General features: G+C 35.6%; 1 protein-coding gene across 2 annotated transcripts in view; it reads left to right on the plus strand.

Moving 5' to 3' along the window:
• Positions 1 to 22,638, plus strand: part of NDFIP2 (Nedd4 family interacting protein 2) — a 46,018-nt gene that overhangs the window by 17,627 nt on the left and 5,753 nt on the right. Inside the window, exons 2-7 of one of the 2 annotated variants that reach the window (XM_027721123.2) lie at positions 1,560 to 1,716; positions 3,148 to 3,275; positions 7,011 to 7,070; positions 10,096 to 10,183; positions 18,568 to 18,692; positions 21,704 to 21,770. In XM_027721123.2, coding sequence (XP_027576924.1) covers positions 1,560 to 1,716; positions 3,148 to 3,275; positions 7,011 to 7,070; positions 10,096 to 10,183; positions 18,568 to 18,692; positions 21,704 to 21,770 — 625 coding nt within the window. The remainder of the gene's footprint in view (positions 1 to 1,559; positions 1,717 to 3,147; positions 3,276 to 7,010; positions 7,071 to 10,095; positions 10,184 to 18,567; positions 18,693 to 21,703; positions 21,771 to 22,638) is intronic. The other variant, XM_027721125.2, reaches the window with a different exon arrangement.

The raw sequence follows: 22,638 nt of genomic DNA on the forward strand, positions 1-22,638 counted from the left end.
ATTTTGAAGTACTTTTGTTTTCTTTGGCTTTAACTGCTCTAAGTGGCTATTCATATTTCTCTGATTACTGCTACTTTTGGATCACTGATTAGCCGTTAAATGACCTGATTGCTCAGCACCTAGAAACCCTCAAAACCTCCTGTCAGTTCCATTGAAGATGACCTCTGAACATTAGGAAACTTTTTTCTTTTTTTTTTTTTTTCCCCCCTCCGTATTTTTAATAAAGAGAGGGTAACTGAGCACTGGAACAAGCTTTCCAGAGAGCTTGTGGAGGTACTCAACATCATCTGAATGTGGTCCTGCACAACCAGCTGTAGGTGTCTCTCATTGAGCAGGGGGGGGCCTGAGAGGCCTCATAGAGCTAGATGGCCTCAGTGATCCCTTTCAGCCTCAACCATTCTGTGAACTTTGATACAATCTACATGTTGAAAGAATTTTGGTGTGAATGTTACACTACTTAACAAGAAATTTAGCATTCTTTCTTCTCATAATGTGCTTTTTCCAATAATCTGATTGCACTTTGCCTAATAGGAAATTAATGTAGTTATAGTCTTAATATTTTTGTTATTGAAATGGTATTTTTCTGTCGGGTATTCATAGAAACCACCAATTTGAAGCTACAGAATTCTGCTTTTAGATTTGTTCAACTTATCTTCTGGTCTGGGTTTTACATGTGGCCCTTCAGTTGTTGACTTCTGTGTATCTTATCTTGTAGTTTGCACTACCAGGAACTAGCATTTTTTTTGTTTAATTCTAACACTTTCTTTTTAAAAGTTTGATTCATATTCTAAGCACTATCAAGATAGCTAAAACAATCAAAAAGGCCTTCTCTAAGAAAAGATATTAGTTACTGGATCTGAATTCCACAGTTTTAATCAACATTCTTGCTTATCCAAATTTTTATTTCTGTATATGCTTAACTGGGCATGTCCTTATAAAACTTCATCTTAATAAAACAAACCAACCAACCAGCAGCTTAAAGTTTTATAGGGAAAAGATTGTTTCCAGGGTGTAAAGAAAAGCAGAATGTTTTGGAAAGTCTTAGAATTTGCATGGAGGAGCTCTTTGACAAGTTGTAAGAGAATGAAAATCCCAGTTACAGAACTAGAAATGTGTCTTAAATTTTTATTTCTTCTAGATCAGTACAATAAATGATAATATTTCTCACCTATTTTGTTTTAAAATGGGCTAAGACATTTTATGAATGTATTTAGGAACAAAAATGTAATGGTGTTAAAATAGTCATATAATAGTATTTTCCATTATAGTAAACATTGAAAAACTCTAGATTTTTAAGACTCTCTGAACATCTCTGATGAGAAGAAATACGTTTCTGGGGGGAAAAATAAAGCAAGGCAGTTAAGACTATCTTTAGCTGTTTGCTTAAAAGAATTTAGCTGGACTACTTGAAGTAGTCACATGCTGGTTTGTAAATATTTTTTGTTTTGTTGATGAGAGTAATCTTCTCTCTTTGAACATGCTTCTGCATGTATTAGGTTGTCATGGAAAGTATTCCCTGAATGCCTCTGAAATTCTGAAATTTTTGTTTTTCTTCTAAGCTTCACAATGAGGATGACCCACCAGAACCTTCAGCAGCTGAGCAGCCCTCGACGTCTACAGAGACTACGCAGACTCCCCAGACAGCAGCCTTATCTGAAGCAGATACTTCCCCTCCACCTTACTGTAGCATAGCTGTGGAAGCAGCTGCAGCTTCAGGTATTTTTCTCATATAACAGCTTGTCAGGGAGGGGCGTGTATGAATCAGTACTTGGTTCAAACTGGTACGATACTGTGGCATGTTTTTTTTCCTAAGCACACAGTCACAGTAAAAAGATATCCTTTCATGTACAGTCCTGTGGGTTATTCAGAAGAAGCACACTTCTAAATTACACTGATTGTTCTAAATTGCTAGACTAATGGATATTCATTAATTAGTATAATAGGTTTTATTTAAGTCTGCTCTAGTTCTGTTCCACATTTAATCTACATCTTTGAGTAGTGCTCCATTATTAGACCTCATTAGCACTTTTCATTGCCTCTTTATAAACAAACCCCTCAAACTTCTAAGAATGTAACATTGTTCCGTGAAAATATTGCCGTGAAAAGGTTAATTTTTGTTTACAGGCTCTTGATAAAACTTCTCATGAAAAATGAGTAACAGGAGTCTCTTTATCCATTTGTTCACTGCTCCCTTTCTCAATGAGATTGTCACTTTTCTTTGGGATATGGGAGACTTAAAAACAGGCAACATCGGAGTTCCTGTTTAAGTAAAGTTGCATGGATTTGTGTCTCCCAAGTGCCAAATAAATATTTTAGAATTAATAGCCAACCTAATGTTTTTAGTGTTGGTTAAAAGAGCAGTTTCCTGCCCCTGTCCTTTGAGACAGTATTTGCAAATATAATACATAGCTGTGCGGAATTATCCCTATATATAACATCCTTGTGTTGCTGTGCTGACAAATCTGTTGACCATGTGACCTGTGCTGACAAATCTTTACCTCCTAAGCAATCTTGTTACAAGCTACTGCTGGCTGTAGGAGGAAGATCAAGGTGTATTTTGAGTAGTTTTTAATTAATATTGTAAATAATTCTATGTGATGATATTTTACTCTTGCAACATAGAAGAATGAAGTCTGTGGTCCATTTTGATGGAAGGAACATTTTTAAAAGAATGTGTTGAAATTGGAAAAACTGATTTTCACAGAGCAACTGGAATTAGCAACAAGGCCACACTGATGAGAATACAGCGTGATTTTTACTAGACTGAAGTAACATTGATATTGATATTTAAAGGCTCCTTTTTTTAGGATGTTTGTGTGCATGTCTTTTGTATGATTTGATAAAAAGCCTTTAGTTGGAATGCCCAGGGATATAACTGACATAGTATGATTTTTGTTCATAAATTTTTTGCCAGCATCTATGTTAAAGTTTCTGTCTTGAGTAGTAGCTAAAAGTACCATCAAGCTGCATTACTTTTTATAAAAGTATTTAAAAAACCCCGAACTGATTTGAAATGCAAATATCATGAATTTCAGTCTCTGTAAAAAAAAAAAGACTTCAAGGGTGAATGTGCATGTAAAAGTTAATATTCTTGACATCCTTCTGGTTTAAGAATACATAACTACATAACTTCTTTATTTTGAACAGAAACACAAAATGAATTTTATCCTGTACCACCTCCATACAGTGTAGCTACCTCTCTTCCTACTTACGATGAAGCAGAGAAGGCCAAAGCTGCAGCAATGGCAGCTGCTGCAGCAGAAGTTGCCCAACGAGTAAGTGATATAGTTCTGCTTTATTTCAGTTTTGTGAAACATGTTAAGCTAGTTAATTATTTATAACAATTGAGCCCATATTATGATCTATTACTAAAATAACAGCAGGCTGATGACTTAAATATTTTGGATGCTTAGGTTTTGTATAGACAGTGTAAGTACTGTGAAAAGCATATCATATTCACCCTCTTCTGAGATGTAGCTGTTGTCCAAACAATTTTAAAAGCCAAATTTTGCCCTGTTTTAATAGTTTATCCAGTAATTTGTCAACTTTTAATTAGGTATCCACTACTAATGTTACTTTATAGAGTTATTGCTGACATTTAGTGTTTTGTATGGTAAAAAAAATGACCAAAGACCTTTAGAGAGGAAGGGCGAATTCCAACAGTGTGGAAGGGGCAAGACCCTAAATGATGTAGACCTTTTTTAAAAGGAAAGGTCCCTGTTGTTTGTTCCATGCAAGTTCAAAGAAATGCTCCAAGTTCTTAAAACAAACAAAAAAACCGTACACCATGAGTTATCGTAAACAGTAAATTAAGTAATAGGCATATATTTGGTGTTTATAGTTTTGAAAGAATTAACCTTATTTAGAGTACAATCTTCAACACAGAAAACTGATATCTGCAATTAGTAATAGGTGTTAGTTTTGTAAGCAAATTTCTTCTTTTCTCTTAAGATTTGAAATGTGGAAATTGTGCTGCTTGGTAGTATTGACCATAATATATGATACCCAAATAAGGCTTCTAGTGCTTTCACTAAAAATCTCCTTGAGATTGAATGTGATTACATTTGATATATATTTAAAATCTTACTGGCTACAGAGTGCTCGTGACTGGAAAAAACCCTCTGCTCACCCAGCAGGAGGCTGTTCCTTTCTTGACTGCAGCACACTACTCAGTGCACAACACTCACTCACTTCAAGGTATGCACAGCTAAAGCTAAAAGTGGATTTGTGCAACATGGTCAGCGAAGGTGTCCCACAAATCTGTTTTACTAAATGCGATAGGGAACCAGGGAGATCTGAATGGCTGCTTGCCACGTTTCGGCGGTGAGCTGATGATCTCCAGCTGTAACGTTTTAACTGCTATGTAGTCTGTCCTTACTGTTCATCACATAAGTAAAATATTTGGTGAAATACTGGTCTGAGTGAAACCCTCAATCTGAAGTTACAAACTTGGAACATTAGCAACCCACACCTAATTTCTAGAGTACCTGTGGTGCGGCAGACAGGATGTGCAGCTCTCGCAAGATTCTTGTTGCTTTTAACTTCATATGTCTAGAATCCTATGAAACACAAATTTCAGACATACAAGGAATCTTTCTTGACAACTCAGCCTGGGGTTCAGCCAATTTCAAGAATAAAGCTAAGCAAAAAAAAAAAAATACAAAAAATGTTTTTTTTATCTTGTAATTTTAAGCTTTTTTTATTTTTACTTTGGAGAACTCTTTCTTAAAAGTTCAGGTCAGTGTGACAGAAACATCTTTTACCCTTCTTCAGACAGTCTGCCTGGTTTTGGTCAAACAAAAAATTTTTGAAAACTGAGTTTCCTCAGTTGATACATATGGCTTCAAATTTGGTGAATGTGTGGAGATTGTCTTGCATGAAAAAGTTGAGGCTGCTCATAGCTCTGAAGGCGATGGGACTTCAGATGTGCTGTTCCCAGAGAGCATTCTCAAATATTTTGTGTCAGAGTGGGATTACATAACTAAAAGTAGATACACCTTATGGCTGCTTTGACTGTTTTTGGTGAAAACATTGGAACTGAGAAATAGCAATTTCTGGTGTGCTCTGAAGTAGTTTTATTATTCTTACCCTTCAGTTAGAAGTGAAGGGGAAAACCACTTGATTCAGTTGTCATCAATGGTAGGTGAATAGAAGGACAATAGCTGACCAACCCTCTGAAACTAATGTGCTGTGGGAAATTGGTTTTAGTTTAGTAAGGAGGTAACTGGCTCAAAGTGGACACAGGCAGGGATCAGAGAGGATGGGTCTAAGTAAAATAAGAAGAGGCAAGGATGAATGGAGAGCAGCGGTATGGACAGAGTACAGAGATTTAAATGAGAAACAGAAGGGAAAAGGATAAACTGGGATTGGGGGAGAAAAGGACTGAGTGGGGCTAAAATGTGGTACTGGGAAAGGAACTGAAGCTGGTGTGTGAGAAAAGAGGAGTAGGGAGAGAAAAGAAGTCTAGAGTTAAGAGGCTCTAGGAGAGTTGGATACGGTGATGGAGTTGGAAGTAAACTTTTACACAGTCTGCCTTGCTAGAACATACAGTAGAACTTGACATTCAAGAACTGCATGCTGACACCACAAGAATTTCACTTGCTTATGAAAAATCAGTAAGAACACACTATCATTCCCCCAAACTAGAAACTGAGTAAAAAGTTCTAGACTAATGACATTACTAAGTTAGTATCAGTAGTTTAGTCTACACAGTGTATCTGAAAGTCACATTCTTGCTGGCTGCTGAAGAGCTCCTTTTCTTTTTTTTTTTTTTTTTTTTTTAAGCAAGTGCATGCCCACACACACAAGCTATATTAAAGAAAGAGTATTAAGGTCACAAAGTTGGGATTTGGGGAAAAAATAGGAAATGCTGAAACTGAATTTCAGTTTTGTAGATAACATTAAAATTATGTGCAAGTGCAGTTTTAATTATTGCCATTTTAATTACCTTACCATGTGATACTGCCAGAAAATCCCTCCCTTATTTAATAACTCTGGACTTACACTGAAATGGACTAAGACTGTATAATAAAACTGTCTTATACTGACAGATGGCTGGAATAAGAAAGAAGGGTCTTGTTACAGTTAGAGTGGTGGCTTGCCATCTTTAGGGGAAGGATTTAGCTCTGAATACCTGTGGAATAACAGATAAGTGACTTAACTATGTAACAGGAGTGCACAGTTTGTTTTCTCACTTTCACAAGTGACAGCTGCAGACAGTATCTGACCTGTACATTACTGACTTTGCAAAACATACACAAATGATATAATGTAGATTTTTCAGTTTTTATTTTCAACCTTATGAAATTAATGCTCTTACAAATCTGAGCTCTGCAGTGTTCTGTTCCTCTGGTTTCTTCCTTGTAAACCTAGGATATATTGCTTCTTTACTGCAATAATGTGAACAGTTGGAAAAACTTAAATGTTATTTTGTTGCTTTGAGTGATACATGAAGCTGATAATTTTCATGGTATAGTCCAAAGTGTCCAGTGAAGAAGGTTACAAATCTACTCATTGAGCAAAAAAGAGGAAAATGGCTTGAAAGGGCCATTTAATAAACAGCTTTTGTATTTTTTCCCCCAAATCATGTAAGGATTTTAAAAAAACCTTAATGTGATCATATTATATACTTCATCATAGGCCCTGCATTCACAGGTAATATATTCATATAATATGAACAATCTAAACCTTTACTGAAAGTTTCAGCACTTGTTTTTATAGTTCTTTGTGTAGCTTATCTTACAGGAAGAGATTGTGTATTCCTTTCAAATGCTCCCAGATGTCTCATTGTATCAAAGAAATTGTACCAGCCTTGTGTCATCAGTAGTGATAGCATTAGTTATCCTGGGTTTTCCTTTTCAAATTATCAAGGTCAGTTTTGAAAGGTCAGTTTAAATGGACAAAAGTATTGCTAACAGTTAAATGACTTGTTTGTATGTTGCAATGAATGGCTTTTACTTAATGCTTTTCAGTTGCATTTGTCTTATGTTTTTCTGTTTTTACATGCTTAGCACGCCCAGTTTAGGGAATCTAGGAGTCTGTTTGATGAAATATTCCTCAGTCGTCCAGAGGTATGGTATAGTTCTCTCTAGTTTAGACTTCGCTATGAATTTTCCTGCTGGCAAACAAATGCTTCTGGGATTCATTGTGCCTTTTCCCCCCTACTGTTAATTTCTCCATATTGTTTTGTATGTTCAAGGTATCATTTATGGGGTTTATTAAGTAATTTGACCCTTTCGCAGAAGTTTTTTGCTGTAAACATTGCATTGGGAAGACTTATATCAATTTAGTGGTTCTTTACTTGATTAAAGGTGGTTGTCTCACTATATGCCATGCCAGATTTCAATTTGAAAGATGTTAGAAAGCACTGAGAACAAACAGTCCTCCTCTTGCAGAATACTACAGAGAGGGCTGTAGTTAATGGGGAATTAGTAGATTTGACTTCAGTAGATGCTGTGTACCATTTGATGTTCTTTTGCTTAGAGAAATTACTGTGTGACATGCCATTTATATCGATAATATAATTTGCTGTTTAGATGTTTCTCTGGTCTTAGGAGCAATAAGTTTTCTGTTTGTACACGTCAGCTTATTTAGAAAGCAGGAAATACTGCAATATGAAACAGTGTTACATACCATATAGATTTGTGTGTTGTTTACATTCTTCTCATTAAGAAGAAAAATATATAAAATATGCAATCTCATTGATAAAAAGGTCACTACCTAATAAAAGTATTTTATTATGTTTAGCTCTAAGCATCAGCAGAGGACAGTAATTCTTCATTGCCCATTTTCATTCATGAGTGCATGGTGACAAACAACTATATGTTGAAGAAAGACTAGGGCAGTTGACACCAGCTGGATCAAATGAGAGCACTGTGGAAGACAGCCAGTATTAGTGGGACTTGAGCAGCGGTCAGTTAGTGTTTTCTGTGTGCAGGACTGCTCATGAAACCTCATAGTCGCAAGTGATGTGGATATGGGCTGAATGTGATTTAAGCACAGGGAAGTATTTAATTTCTGAAATGTTCTGATAATTTTCATATGCCAGTTTTTGGAGACAGTAAATAGGACTCAGTTTACTGCTCCCTTTTGACATGGAGTGTGATAAATTACAACTTGCTTACACTTAATACAGTAGTGCCTACTTGCAAATGTCTGCTCTTATATTTGTGGGCTGCGTATTGACCTGTGTTTCTCATGTGTGTAAGCCTTAAAGAAGCCTGTGTGTACAGAGCAAACTGCTAAACTTGTTACCGTAGTTAAGCAAAATTTTCTTATCTCTGAGGCAGCTTTTTGCATGGAGTATAATTCACAAACTGTTTTGGAAATGCCAGTATGAAGTACAGTAATTGGCAGACAGTTTAGAAAAAAGTCCTAAATTATTATATATGGAGTTTTGTAGACATTGTGAAATGAAAACTGAAAATATTTTTTGTTGTCCTGACTTAAAAAAGGAAATTTTGTGGCATGCATTTCAGATATAAACACATTCAAATGCAGCTCTTTGTTTAATGCCTTTTCAGCCTGTCCCCTCCTTCCCTTCCCCCCCATCAGTCCTGTAGCTACAGCAAAGTTGAGCTAAATAAACTAAAGCTTTCATAGTCACTTATGATGACCATTTAGGGACATCTGAAATTATGTACTGTTGAATTATAGTCCCTTAAGATTGTTGTTCAGCTAGCTTGTTGTACTTTCATTGGAACTGTCTATGTGAATAGCAGTGTTTTTAAAGTAAGTTACCTGATGCAGTGTCTTCATTAATTAATCTGAAATACAGAGCACAGCTGGAATTTCGCAGCCGTGTTACTCAGGGTAAAGCTGACTGCCTTGAGTTGTTACAGGTTGTAGTAGGACATTTTTTACTTAATCTCTATACTCTGGTAAATTATTTTGCTCTGTTGACAAAAGGGAACATGTGGATCGCTTGGCAGAGCTTTAGATCACTGTGATTGTTTAATGCCCTGAATTTTAGTCATGAATGTTATTTCAGTAGTAAGTGCTTCTGGGTGAAATAGACAAGTAAATTTCACTTGAATTAATCTCTCTTGATTTCATTTGTTTTTATAGGTAATTTCTTGTCTCAGTTCTAATAAATTATGTTAATTTGAGCAAAAAATAAGAAAAGAATATTACTTGTGCTTCTGTTTAGACCACATTAGTGCTGCTACTGACAGCATTATTTAACTTGTGTCATCCTGCGTTGTTCTAATGTTACTCATTTAAATATAAAAACGGTGTATAATTTGTCTTAGTTTTCAGCAGACTCTCTTCAGTAGGTGCTGTTATTGTGCAAACTTTTACATTTGTCAGTCTGCAGTCAGAGCAATGTTTTACCTGTGCGTAGAACTGACATATGTAATGTCTGCCAAGTTCTGTTGAAAATCGAGTCCTGAGAAACAAAACAAATTCTTACTTTCAGTATTTTATGGCCCAGTATGTTAACACAATGGGAGAAATCTTTGAATCATTTTGACTGACATCTCTGTTCTCTTTTGTTTGGCTTAAGTAATGTGCTTTTTGAGTTTGGAATACTTTTAGACACTTCTAAGGTGCTTCCGCCCTCTAGTGACCCTAGAGGTTTTCTTTGCATTGCTTATGTTTTTGTGTGGGCTGTAAAATTGTTTAGTGCAGTGCTGTTGCATCAGCAATTTATTTCGAAAACTTTTATTCTTTATTTAGGGAAGCATTAGAAGACTTTTATGGCAGGAAAAATATAGACCATACTATGTGATGACTTTTCAAAAAAATATTTAATAACTTGGCTACATATCAAGACAGTTACAGTTAAAAAAAAGATGTGTTGGTTTTGATTGTCAGAGTACTAATCTGAAATAACTTTTAGCTTCCCTTAAGATGAATAGGCAATATGTACATATCTTCTACAGAAACTTTTACTGACAGTTTGGGCTTTGTCAATATAAGCAACAAATAAGACTTGTTTTATAGTAATAAATTATTTTTCTTTTAAACTTCCTTGATGTGGACATGTTACAGAAATGTCAATTTTCTTCTAGCTTTAGAAACATGATTAATACTTTGTCCTATAGATAGTTATTCTAAACTTTTCACTAAATTATCACTAACCTGTAAATCCAGGAAGAAGAGTATCCACCACGGGATGATTTCAGTGATGCAGATCAGCTTAGAGTGGGCAATGATGGCATCTTCATGTTGGCATTTTTCAGTAAGTTATCTTGTATCCCAGACCTATTGAGGTATATCTTAATTGTACCTTTTTTCTGTGGAATATTAAAGAGAGCTGTGATAAATTGTATTAATGTACTGTAATGAACACATTTTTCTACCTGTACCCAGATATAAACACTTTGTGTTCCAGATGTAGCAAATATGTTTCTTTTTTTTTTTTTTTTTTTTTTGTGGCATCAGTCACAGATAAGGGGACAAAGCAAAATCATAGTAAATACTTGGAAGTCTAGCAAGGCTGCACTGTTACCTGTGAATTGTGAAATTCTGTCATCTTTTAGTTGGACCACTAACTTGAATTAAAGGCTAGATCACAGAAATCTGGCAATTGATTTTTAACTAGAAAAAAAATTGAGAGTGGTGATGTGCTGTATAAAAGTTGCTGGTGTTAGCATAGTGAGTTAAATAGCCATCCATCCATATGGTGGATTTTTGGAAGAAATCCAACCATACTCATTTTCAGGTTGATCTAACCACTGGCATATAAAAATGCACTGTCTTCAGGTAACCTCTGATTGCAAGCAGCCCTACTGTAACACTTCATTCGACACTATGTGTGCATGTCTTGTAACTTACATGGTGCATTAAGCAAAGTTAGATTTAGCAACTAGAAGTTATTTCTAGAAAAAAACTGCATCTGTTTTGTCCAATTGCTTATTTCCTTCTGATTTGTAAGGATATTTTCCCTTTCTGAAATAAATGTGCTTGATAGCCTGGATGGAATCTTGGTCTTGAGGAGCTGTATGTTCTTTTTAGAACTTATCAGGATGAAAGCTGATTGATTATCCACTGAAATCTCCTTTATGTCTTTCAACCCATCTCATATTAGTTCTTTTTTTCTGTAATGTTTTTTGCAATCTCTCTATTTAACTGTTACAGATGCAGGTTACAAAGCTTTCATGAAAGTTTTTTTTCATGTTTGGCATATGATGTACTGGGACAATGTGGTGTTTGCATCTTGGGATAAAAATACATGTCTGCCTCACATAGCAAATCTGTAAATACATTTATAGGTTAACAAAGTGGATTTTGTAGACTGATCTCTTTCTGTAGTTGGACCACAGAAAGGATATATTCTTGGGGCAAAGGGAGGTATGACTTCATTTTTATTTTTCCTTTATTTCCCTCCCCCCTTGCTTTCCTATGTGCTATTACTTTTTGTATTTAACCCGTTTAGGTTCTGTATTGTGTGAACTTGTTCTTGCTCTTAAATCCTGGTTCAGGCCTTCATTAGCACTGCAGTTGGAGGTCAAGGGAGTTGTTGGCTTTAATGTGTCTTAAGTCCTTAAAGTCACAGTTGTCCGAATCTACGTGTCCAGAACCTTGTGTCTACCTTCAAGAATGCAGATGTTTACATGGATAAACTGGCAGCTTTCTCTTCAAATCAATGTTTAGCTGAGTCTGACTGCACAGAGCACTAATTTTACACTTTTGACAAATATACTCTGTAGATTGTACTTTTTCTTGATTATTCTGAGACTGTTACTGCAAACTTCACTCACATATGGAAATCGATAAAGTTTGCTTTTTGTCTGCTCTCATAGTATGAGGAGTTCACAAAAAACTGGCAGTTAGACCTGTAATACTGATTTTCAGTAGTTTTTCTTAGGAAAGTTGGAGAACTAGATGAAAAATGAGCTCAACATAATAAGGGTATATTGTAAATAGCAAATGGTGTATTCATGTCCTTCCAATAAGGAGATGAAAGTCTCCATAATGTTGATCTATGTAGAATTAGGAGAGCAGGAATTAAAATGAAATTTACAGTAAGGCTATCTTTTTTTGGTTTTTTTCAGGGTGGGGTATGTTTAAATGCTGTGAGTAGGGGTGGCAGATCACAGGGAGCCCCAAATAAGTTCCCTCACTTAGCTAAAATGTAGAACTGGATCAGGAACTGTTCTCTAGTGAGAGGAGCATGAACGAATGGCTTATTCCAGATGTGTACTCCCACCTTTGCTGCTGACTGTCAAGTACAGCGTTGGTGGAAAGATCTCAGGGTTTGGGAGGAGGGTGAGATGCCTTTAAGTATAACAGTAAGTTAATATTCTTTAATTTCATTTTATTCAAGTGAAATATAGTAAGATAAACTTCTTACTGAGCTTACCTGCATATTGCAACCACTTACTGATATGTAGCCACCATCTAGTGGTAGCTGCCCAAGTTGCATAAAATTGCTGTCTAGAAGCCATCTAGTGGACAGGTCTGTTTGTTTTGTTTTTTTTTTGTTTTTTTTGTTTGTTTTAGGAGCCGGTGCATGTGAGTTAAAAACCTGTTTCCCGTCTAAGTTATAAAGTACTGTTCTGTTTAGCATAACTAAAGAGAATGAGACAGTATACTCTAAGGAATAAAAGTCCTTTGTGTGAACAGCTGAGGTTTTTTTCTGCTTGATTCAGAAACTTGGTGTTAAAACTTGGAAAATGACCCATTTTATTTGTAATATGTGGTAAAATCGTATTATGATCAATTATTCATTGTTGTTGCTCTGAAGTCTGGTTACGTTGGTGAGACTCTGCTCTCTAATGGTCAGGGCTGGTGTCTGTCAGTTTCTCATTTTGATGTAAATAAATATTTTAGTGAATATATTCATTTTACTGTGAATGCAAAATGCGAAAAAAAATTTGCTATCAGACCACTTCATATATTTTTTATATTATGTATTTTTAAGTGGGCTGTGCCTTATAGAGCATAGTAGAAACTTTCCAGAATGCCAGAGGAAATGATTAATAGATGAGTTTCTCGGAGTAATTTTATTTGTATGCACAACAAAAGAGAGGAATTTCTGAGCTCTTTCTTTCCATTTTGAACACAGATGTAATTGTGATAGTACAAGTAACTGTCATGACCAAAGGGTTTGTTTTCATGCTTAATCTGCCTTTAGTGGAAGTTTTTTGAATTATATCTGATAGGCTCATCCTGGTACATTACCTGAAGGAGCTCCTTTTGGATATTAATAAAGGTCTTATATGGTTGTCTTTTGTATTTAAGGAATGCTTTAGAAATATCAACCAGCCTTTTTTCCTGTGGGCCCCAAGAAGAATTGCAGAGCTCATCCGGATTCTTGGAAACCATGTAAGGGAGTTTTGGGTTGTCCCTGCAATGTAGGAAAAATGAATATTAATTTGAACTGCACAGATGGGTTAATAAGGAGGAAGAAATGGAGAAAATTGGTCAGTCACGCAACTGAAGTCGAAGTTCTCATACAGAGATCTGATTTGTTCTTTTTGAGCATCTGGGCAATTTAAGCACTGTATACAACTCATACCAATAAAGTCTTTCACGAGGAAATGTAAATGTACATGTTGTCCTAGATGCTATATTGGAACAGATAATAATCATACCGAGATTTTGTATACTAATGTTCATACAGTTTTCAAAGCTATTAGATGCCTCAAACAGACTTCACACTGCTAGGATACCTATGTTGAGGGTTTCAAGAGGGCCCAAGATGGAAGGCAGAGTTGTTGCACAAGCTTAGAGTGAACATAGCCTCCTGGTGTATGCTTCCTGAGGAGCGGGAAGTGTGGTTAAATATCCTGTGGGAGGATTCCTCTGTGTGAATTAGGGAAACCTAACTTCTGTATGTCTACATCCCAAACGTTATGCAGGTTTCCCTTAGTCATGCAAGAGAAACTGAGAAGTCACTTGACTAAAATTTTGAATGTTGGAAGGAGATAAAGGAACTGTTTTGTGAGTGCTTATTTCTCTCTGGTTATTAGGAGAACCTGGCTGACCTTCATACACAATCACCTAGCATCTCTTACTGTAGAAAGAATTTGACTTACAGTTTCTCCATATGACCTGGATATAATACAAAATAATTGGAATGAGGAAGCTTCTAGTTGGGCATTAAGACAAACTTACCAATAAGGGTAATGAAGCAATAGGAATAAATTGACTAGAAAAGTTTCTGAACATTAATCGCTAAGTAGAAAAAAAATTGTCTGTTATCTGTGGAAGCTGATAGCCACTACTTCTAGTGATCATCATCAATATATAGGTGAGCCCTCAGGAAGAATTAAAAACATGTTACAGTTGAAGAATGGAATAAATTCTGTGCAGGAATGGGAAGAATAATTTCTAGTGGTGAATGAAGATCTGGAGAGTATTATATATTGTTGCAGTATACTTAGTAAGTCTAGGCCAGGTGTGAAGCATTAAGATCTTTGGTGTTTGCTATATATTAAAATAGTAAGCAATTGGACAAATTGTGGAATAAAGAATATAACTGAGCATGGTTACTTTTAATTTTATAATATAGTTATAATTATAATCTTATAATCTTTAACCATGGATAAAATTTGGAACCAGCATAAGTCTTCAGACTAGTTTTGCTGGCTTCTTTTCATGATGCTGAATACAAACTTAAGGTAGGTGATAACTGTGTGGCTATGGAAAGCTGAGTAAAAAAGATCAGCAAGTGAAGTGCAAGAACAACTGGGGGAAAAGCAGATTTGGTGTAGTATGCTTGACATTGTTTCATCTCCTGATGAATTTCAATATGTACAACTCAAAACTCTTATGCTTTGTATTTTGACTGAAAACCTTAAAGGGAAATACAGCATAAATGTGAGTGCTGCATTGGATATCAAGAAGTCTTTTTATTAGAAGAAGCCTTTAGTGCAACCCTCCTCCCAAAAACCAACTTACCTGTTTCATCATGAGTTTTGTGGTCATGAGGAAATAACACTATTGTTTATATTCTTCTTATGTCAGTTACATTGATATGGACTTACTCTCTCCTCTCGGTGTCACTTCAGGAGTGACACTCAAAAATGATAGATTTATCAGTCTCACTTGTCTGTATGGTGCTAGAGTATCAAAGGAAGATACTGAAATTATGATGCCAGTGCAGTCAACCTGAGTTTCATCTAAATGTCTGAAATTCATTAATGGAAAGTCAACAGTAGTTCAAAGTTGGGCTCAAGTAGGAATGTAATCACTCTTGGGATAAGAAACCATTCTTGTTGCAGAGTGGTGTGTTTTGCAGTGGGTGTCTAGAAGATGCACACAGAACCTGGCTGCAGGAAGACGATGGGCAAACAGAAGTTAAGAATGCTTTTTTTAGATAAAACCATGATGTGGTTGTAGCAGCTCATCAGGCTTTCTAACTCGGTGTTAAGAATGGTTTTCCTTATGGTAGCATATGTTAGTGTCACAGCAGGTATATTGTCTGTGCGGGAATCTCATGGGAGCTGAAGTGATATGAAGGATGAGATCATCTCTTTAACAACTGAGCAGTGTCATTTACATTTCACAAAGTGAGTGGTTGCAGACAAATAGTGGAGGATACATTTGTTACAGCTGTACAACTTAGTTGTTCCTAGTAAATAGAGAAGCAAGTTGGTAATTTTAGAGAAATTAATAGATAGTTCCTTTTACTAGTCACTGTCCTCTAGAGTCTATTTTCTCTCTCAGCTTGGTAAGGGAAACTTGTGCTGTAGCTTCTCTATAGCAACATAGGGATGAAAATTATGAACAACTTTAACTGCAAGAATTAATAATCAGTTGAGACAGGAATTAACTGTAGTAACTCTTACCAGGTGCAGTGTAAGCGGTAAAGCTCAGAGAATTTGCATGGCTGGCAGAAGATACACATGGATACACATGATGGAAAAAGATATACAGATAGGCAAATGAGGTTAATTTTAATGTAGAGAAAAGCAATTGGAAGGAATTTCAGTCTGCTCAGAAGCAGGAGATGCATTTCTGAATGCAAATAGTGTCTTTTGCAACCAGAATGAGACAAGGAGGATGATTTTTGGAGTAGCAATAGGATGTGGATTGTCAGGGAGAAGTAATGGGAAAGACTGGAAACATGTAGATATTATTGTTGCCAATCTTAAGTTTGTTAAAATGATGCAACAGCAAGGCAGTATTGGGAGAATCTCCCTAATATATTGTCTGAGTTTTTTACAGAGGTGAAAGTAACATTCCTTATGCTGCAGAAGACAGGGAATTTTGAATAGGTCCTTACTGTACAGTTTTTCTAGCAGATGGTTACAGATAAAAACTTAAATAATGAGATTTTTCTTCGCCATATACCTCACTTTTACTGGAATGTTTGAACTTCCATAGTCTGCAACTTTCGTATAGTTTGTCTTGTCTGCTTATGTTGGCTGCTTATATAACTTGATGGAACAGCACACTGATTAAAGGAGAAAAAAACTTACTCTGAACAACATTGGAACAGGCTGATGCCTCTTCTTTCAAGAGCTGGGCAAATAACTCAGTGTTAAATATCCATCAAATACTTCTCCAGTAGCTGTAGATTTTATTTTGAATATTCCTTTAGCTCAAGTTGAAAGGAGGGTAAAATTGTCATTGTGTTTGACTTAGATTATAAGAACTAATTTTCTCCCCTCATGTATTTATGATTGGGAAATCTCTAATTTTTATAAGGCATGTACAAATGAGTTCAGCTACTATAGATTTTTTTAATATATAACTATTAAATATATAGAATATTTAATATATAACTATTATAACTTATTATTAGTTATATAACTATTAAAATTGTACATAATCTTTAGTCTGTGTAGTCCATTGGAAACACATCTGTCTTCTGTCCTTTTTAACATACATGTCTTTGGAGCCATAATCACAGTCACCCTTTGTAGCTTGAGTAGTGGGGAGAGAGAGCAGTGAACTCTTGTGCTGAGACAAGAACAGAGGATGCATTCAATAACGTTTGGAGAGCTTGCTTAAAATAGGGAAATCCTATTTTTAAAACAGCGTAATCAGGCTCTCTCAAATATAAGTACTTTATCTGTGTTTTGGAAAGATAGGTAAATGTTAGGGTCACAATTTTTCCTCTGTAGTTTTTTTTTTTTTTTTAATACCAATTTGGATTGGCATTTATTTAAAGTTGTTGGTTTTCCCTCCCTCCTTTTTTTTTTTTTTTTTTTTAAGATTAGTAATTAGTATAAAAGTAAGAATTCTCATTGCCACCATCTATTGCCTGTGGCTCTGACCAAAGCAAGATGTTTTCTCACTTGTACTACATGACTATGTTGATGTGAAGTCTTCTAAAACTTCTCTTGGAACTTCAGTGTCTTTACAGTTCATGGAATTCCACTGCAGTTTTACAGACTAATTCTGCATTTGTGGGCAAATCATGCCATCTTCACATGGATTGTTGGAGGAGTTGTAACAAGATTTTAAATTATAAAAATAGTGGTTGTTTATAGATTATGCTTCAAAATTTACTTAAAGAAAACTACTGAGCAGTTTTCTGTTCTTAGTATTCTGCATTCAAACTTTAACTGAAAAGACAGACTTTTTTTCCTGTAGTGATTTAATGTCTGAATTTTATGTGGCTAAGTTGGGGGATTTAAAACATTAAGGATTTGTATGCAGGGGTTTTGTTCCCCTTTACCCCTCTTCCATTCCTGCTTTTCCTCTTCTGTGGTTTTTGTGTTTACTGTGGAGTTCCCTAAGGTTTTCAATTTTCCAGTGTCTTGTTCTCTCCAGAACTCTCCTGAGTTGTCTTCTTACAACAGCTCCTGCAGTAGTTCTGTTTGGTCGTTTTCTTTTCAGATGCCCTCACTGACTCCCAGAGCTGGGACATTACCCTAATTGTGAATTCCCACACCTTGATGTAATACGTGCAAACTGAAGTTGATACAGATGATGATGATGTTGATTGCCAAGTACATGTGCAGATATGAAACTTTAAGTTATTAAACTGCTGGGAGTTGTATAAAATTGTTAATTGGAGCAATAGTGGTAGTTATGCTCGATATCCTTTTTGTTCCTTGATTTCTTGAGCTTCCCTGTAAGACTTCTAAGGCTTCTTATATCTTATGCTTGAATATAGATTTAAAGGAGAAGACAGTCACCCATGAAACATCAGCTTCTCACCTTATCTTCATTTCTACGCTATGTTTACAGGGCAAGAGTGAATACTTTTATTCCATTTGATCCAAACTGGAAAAAGCTGAATATGCAGCCTTGGTACATGCACATATGTGTGCATGTAACTATATTTTTGGTTATAAAAATGTAGTGAGGGTTTTTTTCTTTGTTTTAATCCGAATCTTGTATGTTAAAATTCTTTGTGTGAATTTGCCCTTCATCTCTAGTGTAGTCTGGTTAGGTGTGTGTTGCAATGTAATGCTTTATTTTATGTTGGCATTTTCTCTTATGTAAAGCAGTAGGTTCCAGCCTGTTTACCATTTGCTTTGTCATTAAGTGACTACACCATGGGGAATGTCTGGGTTCAAAGTCAATCTCTGAAAGCCTGAATTACTGGAAGGGAATTAACTGTGTAAGCATGTCCTTAGTAGTTTAAAAGTGAAATTACTGTTAAGTCTGTTTACTTAGCTATACAGATTAACATAAGCTACTGTTTCTTTTATTTTATAGTGGCGTTTATTTTCAACTGGATTGGATTTTGTTTATCCTTCTGTATAACAAATACTATAGCTGGAAGGTATGGTGCAATCTGTGGATTTGGTCTCTCCCTGATCAAATGGATTCTCATTGTACGGGTATGTTTCTTGATTCACAGTGTACAGACTCTGTAGAACAAACCCATCACAATTTATTCAAGGCTATATGATAAGAGAATTAAAAAACAGTATGTTAAATGCTAGTGCTTAACAGAGAGCCTAGAATTTTCCTAACTTTGTCTTTAGAGAGAATTTACTTGCTATATAATATATGCTTACTAAAGATGAAGCTTAATCTATTTTTACCTGACATAGCATTTGATGTTCACATTTCCACTAAAATAAATGCAGAATGACTCATTCTTTGCACAAATATTTAAAAGTCTAGAGGAAGTGGAGCAAGTACCTAAAATATCACTGGTATTATAGTGTCCTATAATAAAGATTTATAAATGTCTTGGCCTGTTGGGAAGGAATATCACAAAACATTTCTTCCTTACATTTGATTCTTCTATTCCTTGTAAGATACCCATCAAATCAAGTCAAAATTAAATCTGAAGTTAGTCACATTTTTACCATCTTACATGTTGGATTTCTTGATATTTTCACTGCAAGACTAGAAACTTTTCTGAAAGGTGCATTAGCCAAATGGAAGTTACTTAGCTGACTAAGTGGATGCTAGACAAAATGTAATGATTCTTTCTGAGCCTGAATTCTGCATATCTGAAACGCAACATTTAAAATCTCATCCCTTTTAATGAAGAAAGAGATCTTGGATAACTTAATTATCTTTTATGTTCTGCCAGTGATGATTTTTTTTTTTTTAATTTTTTTTCCCCTTTGTGTGTGTTTAGTAACTGAAGTTGATTTGGTCTTAGCACGATAGTACGAAGATAGTAGAGAGATTGTGTGGTCCTTCCGGGACATGTACTGCATCCTTCTTGGAGTTTTTTTTTTTTAATTTCCTTTTTGGTCCTTTGGAGCAGGGGAATGCTACTGGACCAGATGTAATTCTGGTGTGTTTGTTGGAATTCAGGTGTTGAGATGGAATTTATCTTAATGGAAACAAAAGACATGAATGCCTTGAAGCATACTAATCAGAGGGCAGAACTTGCTCATTGTGTCAGTTTTATTATTCCTCTCTGCTTGAAAATGTGCTCATAACAAACACAAAAATTAATATGTGCTAAACTTCCTGAAGAATTACTGTGTTCTAGACTATAATTAAATAGGTTTTTTTATATAATGTTTTATAATGGTTTTTTCTCATAGTGAAGATTACCGTACTCCTGTGTTGTCTCCCTTCCTAGAGACAATAGCAGAAAGCTGATGAGGTGTATGTCAACAGTTGTTTTAATGATGACACACAAGCAAGCATATGTGCACAAAGGGACTTTGTGCCTTTGTTTCAAACTTCTCCAAAGGCTTGTATTGCCCTTTCTCACTCAGGTTCAGTAGTACAAAACGTTATAGTGACTAAACAGCCTGAGTTCACATATACTTTCTCTATCAGTTTTTACTGGGTGTGGCATGGATGGAGAGAGCCTGGAGAATAAAAGCCCAATTTTACTGTTGGGGAAATTCTACAGCCATAGCTGATTCTGCCCACACAGAGTGTGAGATTAATGCACATAGGCCAGTATTTGATTGTTGCAGTAAATCTTCTTTCCAACTAAATGAAGTTATAATTTTTAAAAAAGTGCATTGAGATATATATATCATAGAATCAACCAGGTTGAAAAAGACCTTCGAGATCATCATGTATGTGTGTGTGTGTATATAGAGAGAGAAAGAGAGAATTGGAAATACTGGTTATCAAGTAAGATGGAATTAATATTGTTATCAAAATCCCAGGAATTGAGTATTTATATGGGGATAATGTGAATATCAACTCTTTAATTGAACTTAATAGTTCTGTTTATTCATATTTTTTTATTGGATTGATGATAGAAATGAATACAATACAGGATCAAACCCTCAAATAATTCACATGATCTGGCTTTATTCTAGGGAAAACATGTGCATTAATTGAAGAAAAAAACAGCTATATCTAGAGTTTTTAAAATATCTTGGATTTTTATCTTGTTGCATACGTGACCCAGTATCCACTCTTTCTTCCCCCTCCTTTTTTTTTTTTTCCCCCCACTTCTTGGTTGATATACTGAAGTGTCCTAGAAATGGCAAATAGGAAGCACTCTGGCAGGATGCAGTAAACATACTGAATGATATCAGAATGGAAACATGTGAAAAATGTACAGGGCTACTAAGTAGATTATTTTATTCCTTCTGGCAACTTTTCACACATCTCTCTGTTTCTACTCGTTATGTGAGTTTCGGAGACATTTGATTAGCCTTTTTATCAGTGAAGCGTGAAGTCTGGAGTCTGGTAAAGGCACAGATACCTGTCTCCAATACCATCACACCCTGCCCTCCAGCTGCCTTGCACATCACAGGGAGGACAAAACTGTCTACCATGGTCACTAACAGGAACAGCTGAAATGCCACTTCAAGGTTCATTTAGTTGTGTTCAGCTCACTGCTGGGAACTGAATGCTGGTTTGAAAATGAAAAGACTTTAATGAGTTGGGGGTCTTTATGGGGCTGGTATTCTTGGCAGCGATTAACAGTAGGGGGTATACAGAAGGTCAAAAGCTCTTCTTTTGAGGGGTCAGAAGAACATCCCTGTCTGATAAGATTAAACTAATGTGGCTTTTCGTGTTAATATCTAAAGCAGCAGGCTGCTGTAATGTGTTTGGGATGGTAGGCACTGGGGGAAAAGAAAATCAACAAGTGGCAATTCATTTTAACAGAAAATGTAACATGACTAGCAAGTAATACAAGGGGTTTTTTCATATATATATATATTCTTTTATATACACACACACACAAACGCGCGTTTTTTAGATATTTTAAATAACTTTGCCACAGACCAACTGACGCTGGATGAGTTCTTTGTGTATTAAACTGCTGCACAAATACCAGTTTTTGCATTTTAGCAGGATACCTTTTATTTAAATTTGCTCTTTCCTCCATGCTTTCTATATTTGTGTAGTGTGTTAAATGTGTCTTAGTCATCTGTCTTACTACGGCTAAGCCTCGTATGAATTTCAGTTTTCAGATTATTTTACTGGATATTTCAATGGACAGTACTGGCTTTGGTGGATATTTCTTGTACTTGGTAAGTGGCAATTGAATTCATTTATGTTTTGATGTGGAAGTATTCAAAGATGAATCATGTCATTGTAAGAGTTCTGTAACATGTTTAGCTATGTGTTTTTCTTTACCTGCTGATAGTTTTTGTGTGTTGTTTTTATTTCCATAGTATTCACAAGGTTATTGGTTACCATAGTGGTGTTATTATGTGAACTGCGGACTATTCAAATAACCTTCAACTCAAAAAATTTTGCTCTGCATAAGTGATTATGTATATAACTGAGACTTGTAATTTATGCTTTTTAAGCTGCTTCTGCTGATCTAGGGGTGCAGAACTGTGTAACAAAATTTTGGTTTTTATGTAGAGTACATAGAGAAAAGTGAGTGATATATACTTAAATGTATAAACCTGTATGTCAAGTATTAAATTTTAAGAATTGTGACTGATCTCAGGAAGGTGGAGTCTGATGTTTTGTGCACAGGTCACAAAATGTCCTTTTCAAGTCCTTTGAAATGCATACTGCATCAGTAATTTCTCAGTAGGATGAGAGAATGGCTTCATGCTTGCTGATCACAGTGCTCCCATGATGTCAGCTTTCTCTTAAGAGGTCTGTCTTCCCGTGTTCAAAGTCTTATGTGCATCAAATTCTGCTCTTCTCTCTGTTTTTAGTAAGGATATACCAAACCCCAAGCACTATATCTTTTCTCCTACTGTGGATTTTGTAATTTGAATATGTCATCTGAAATTATTTTCTTTTACAGAAATAAATGCTACTATCCGTTTTATTTTCTGTTTCCAGCTCTGGAAGCGCAGTAAACTGTTGCTGATTCAGTAGGTGGCACTCTTCCCTTTGAGTCAATTGACATAAATGGCTAATAGTGAATTTTAGAAA

The sequence above is a fragment of the Pipra filicauda genome, unplaced genomic scaffold, assembly GCF_003945595.2.
Source record: "Pipra filicauda isolate LSUMZ 115617 unplaced genomic scaffold, ASM394559v2 scaffold97_size2427393_pilon, whole genome shotgun sequence".
NCBI lineage: Eukaryota > Metazoa > Chordata > Aves > Passeriformes > Pipridae > Pipra > Pipra filicauda.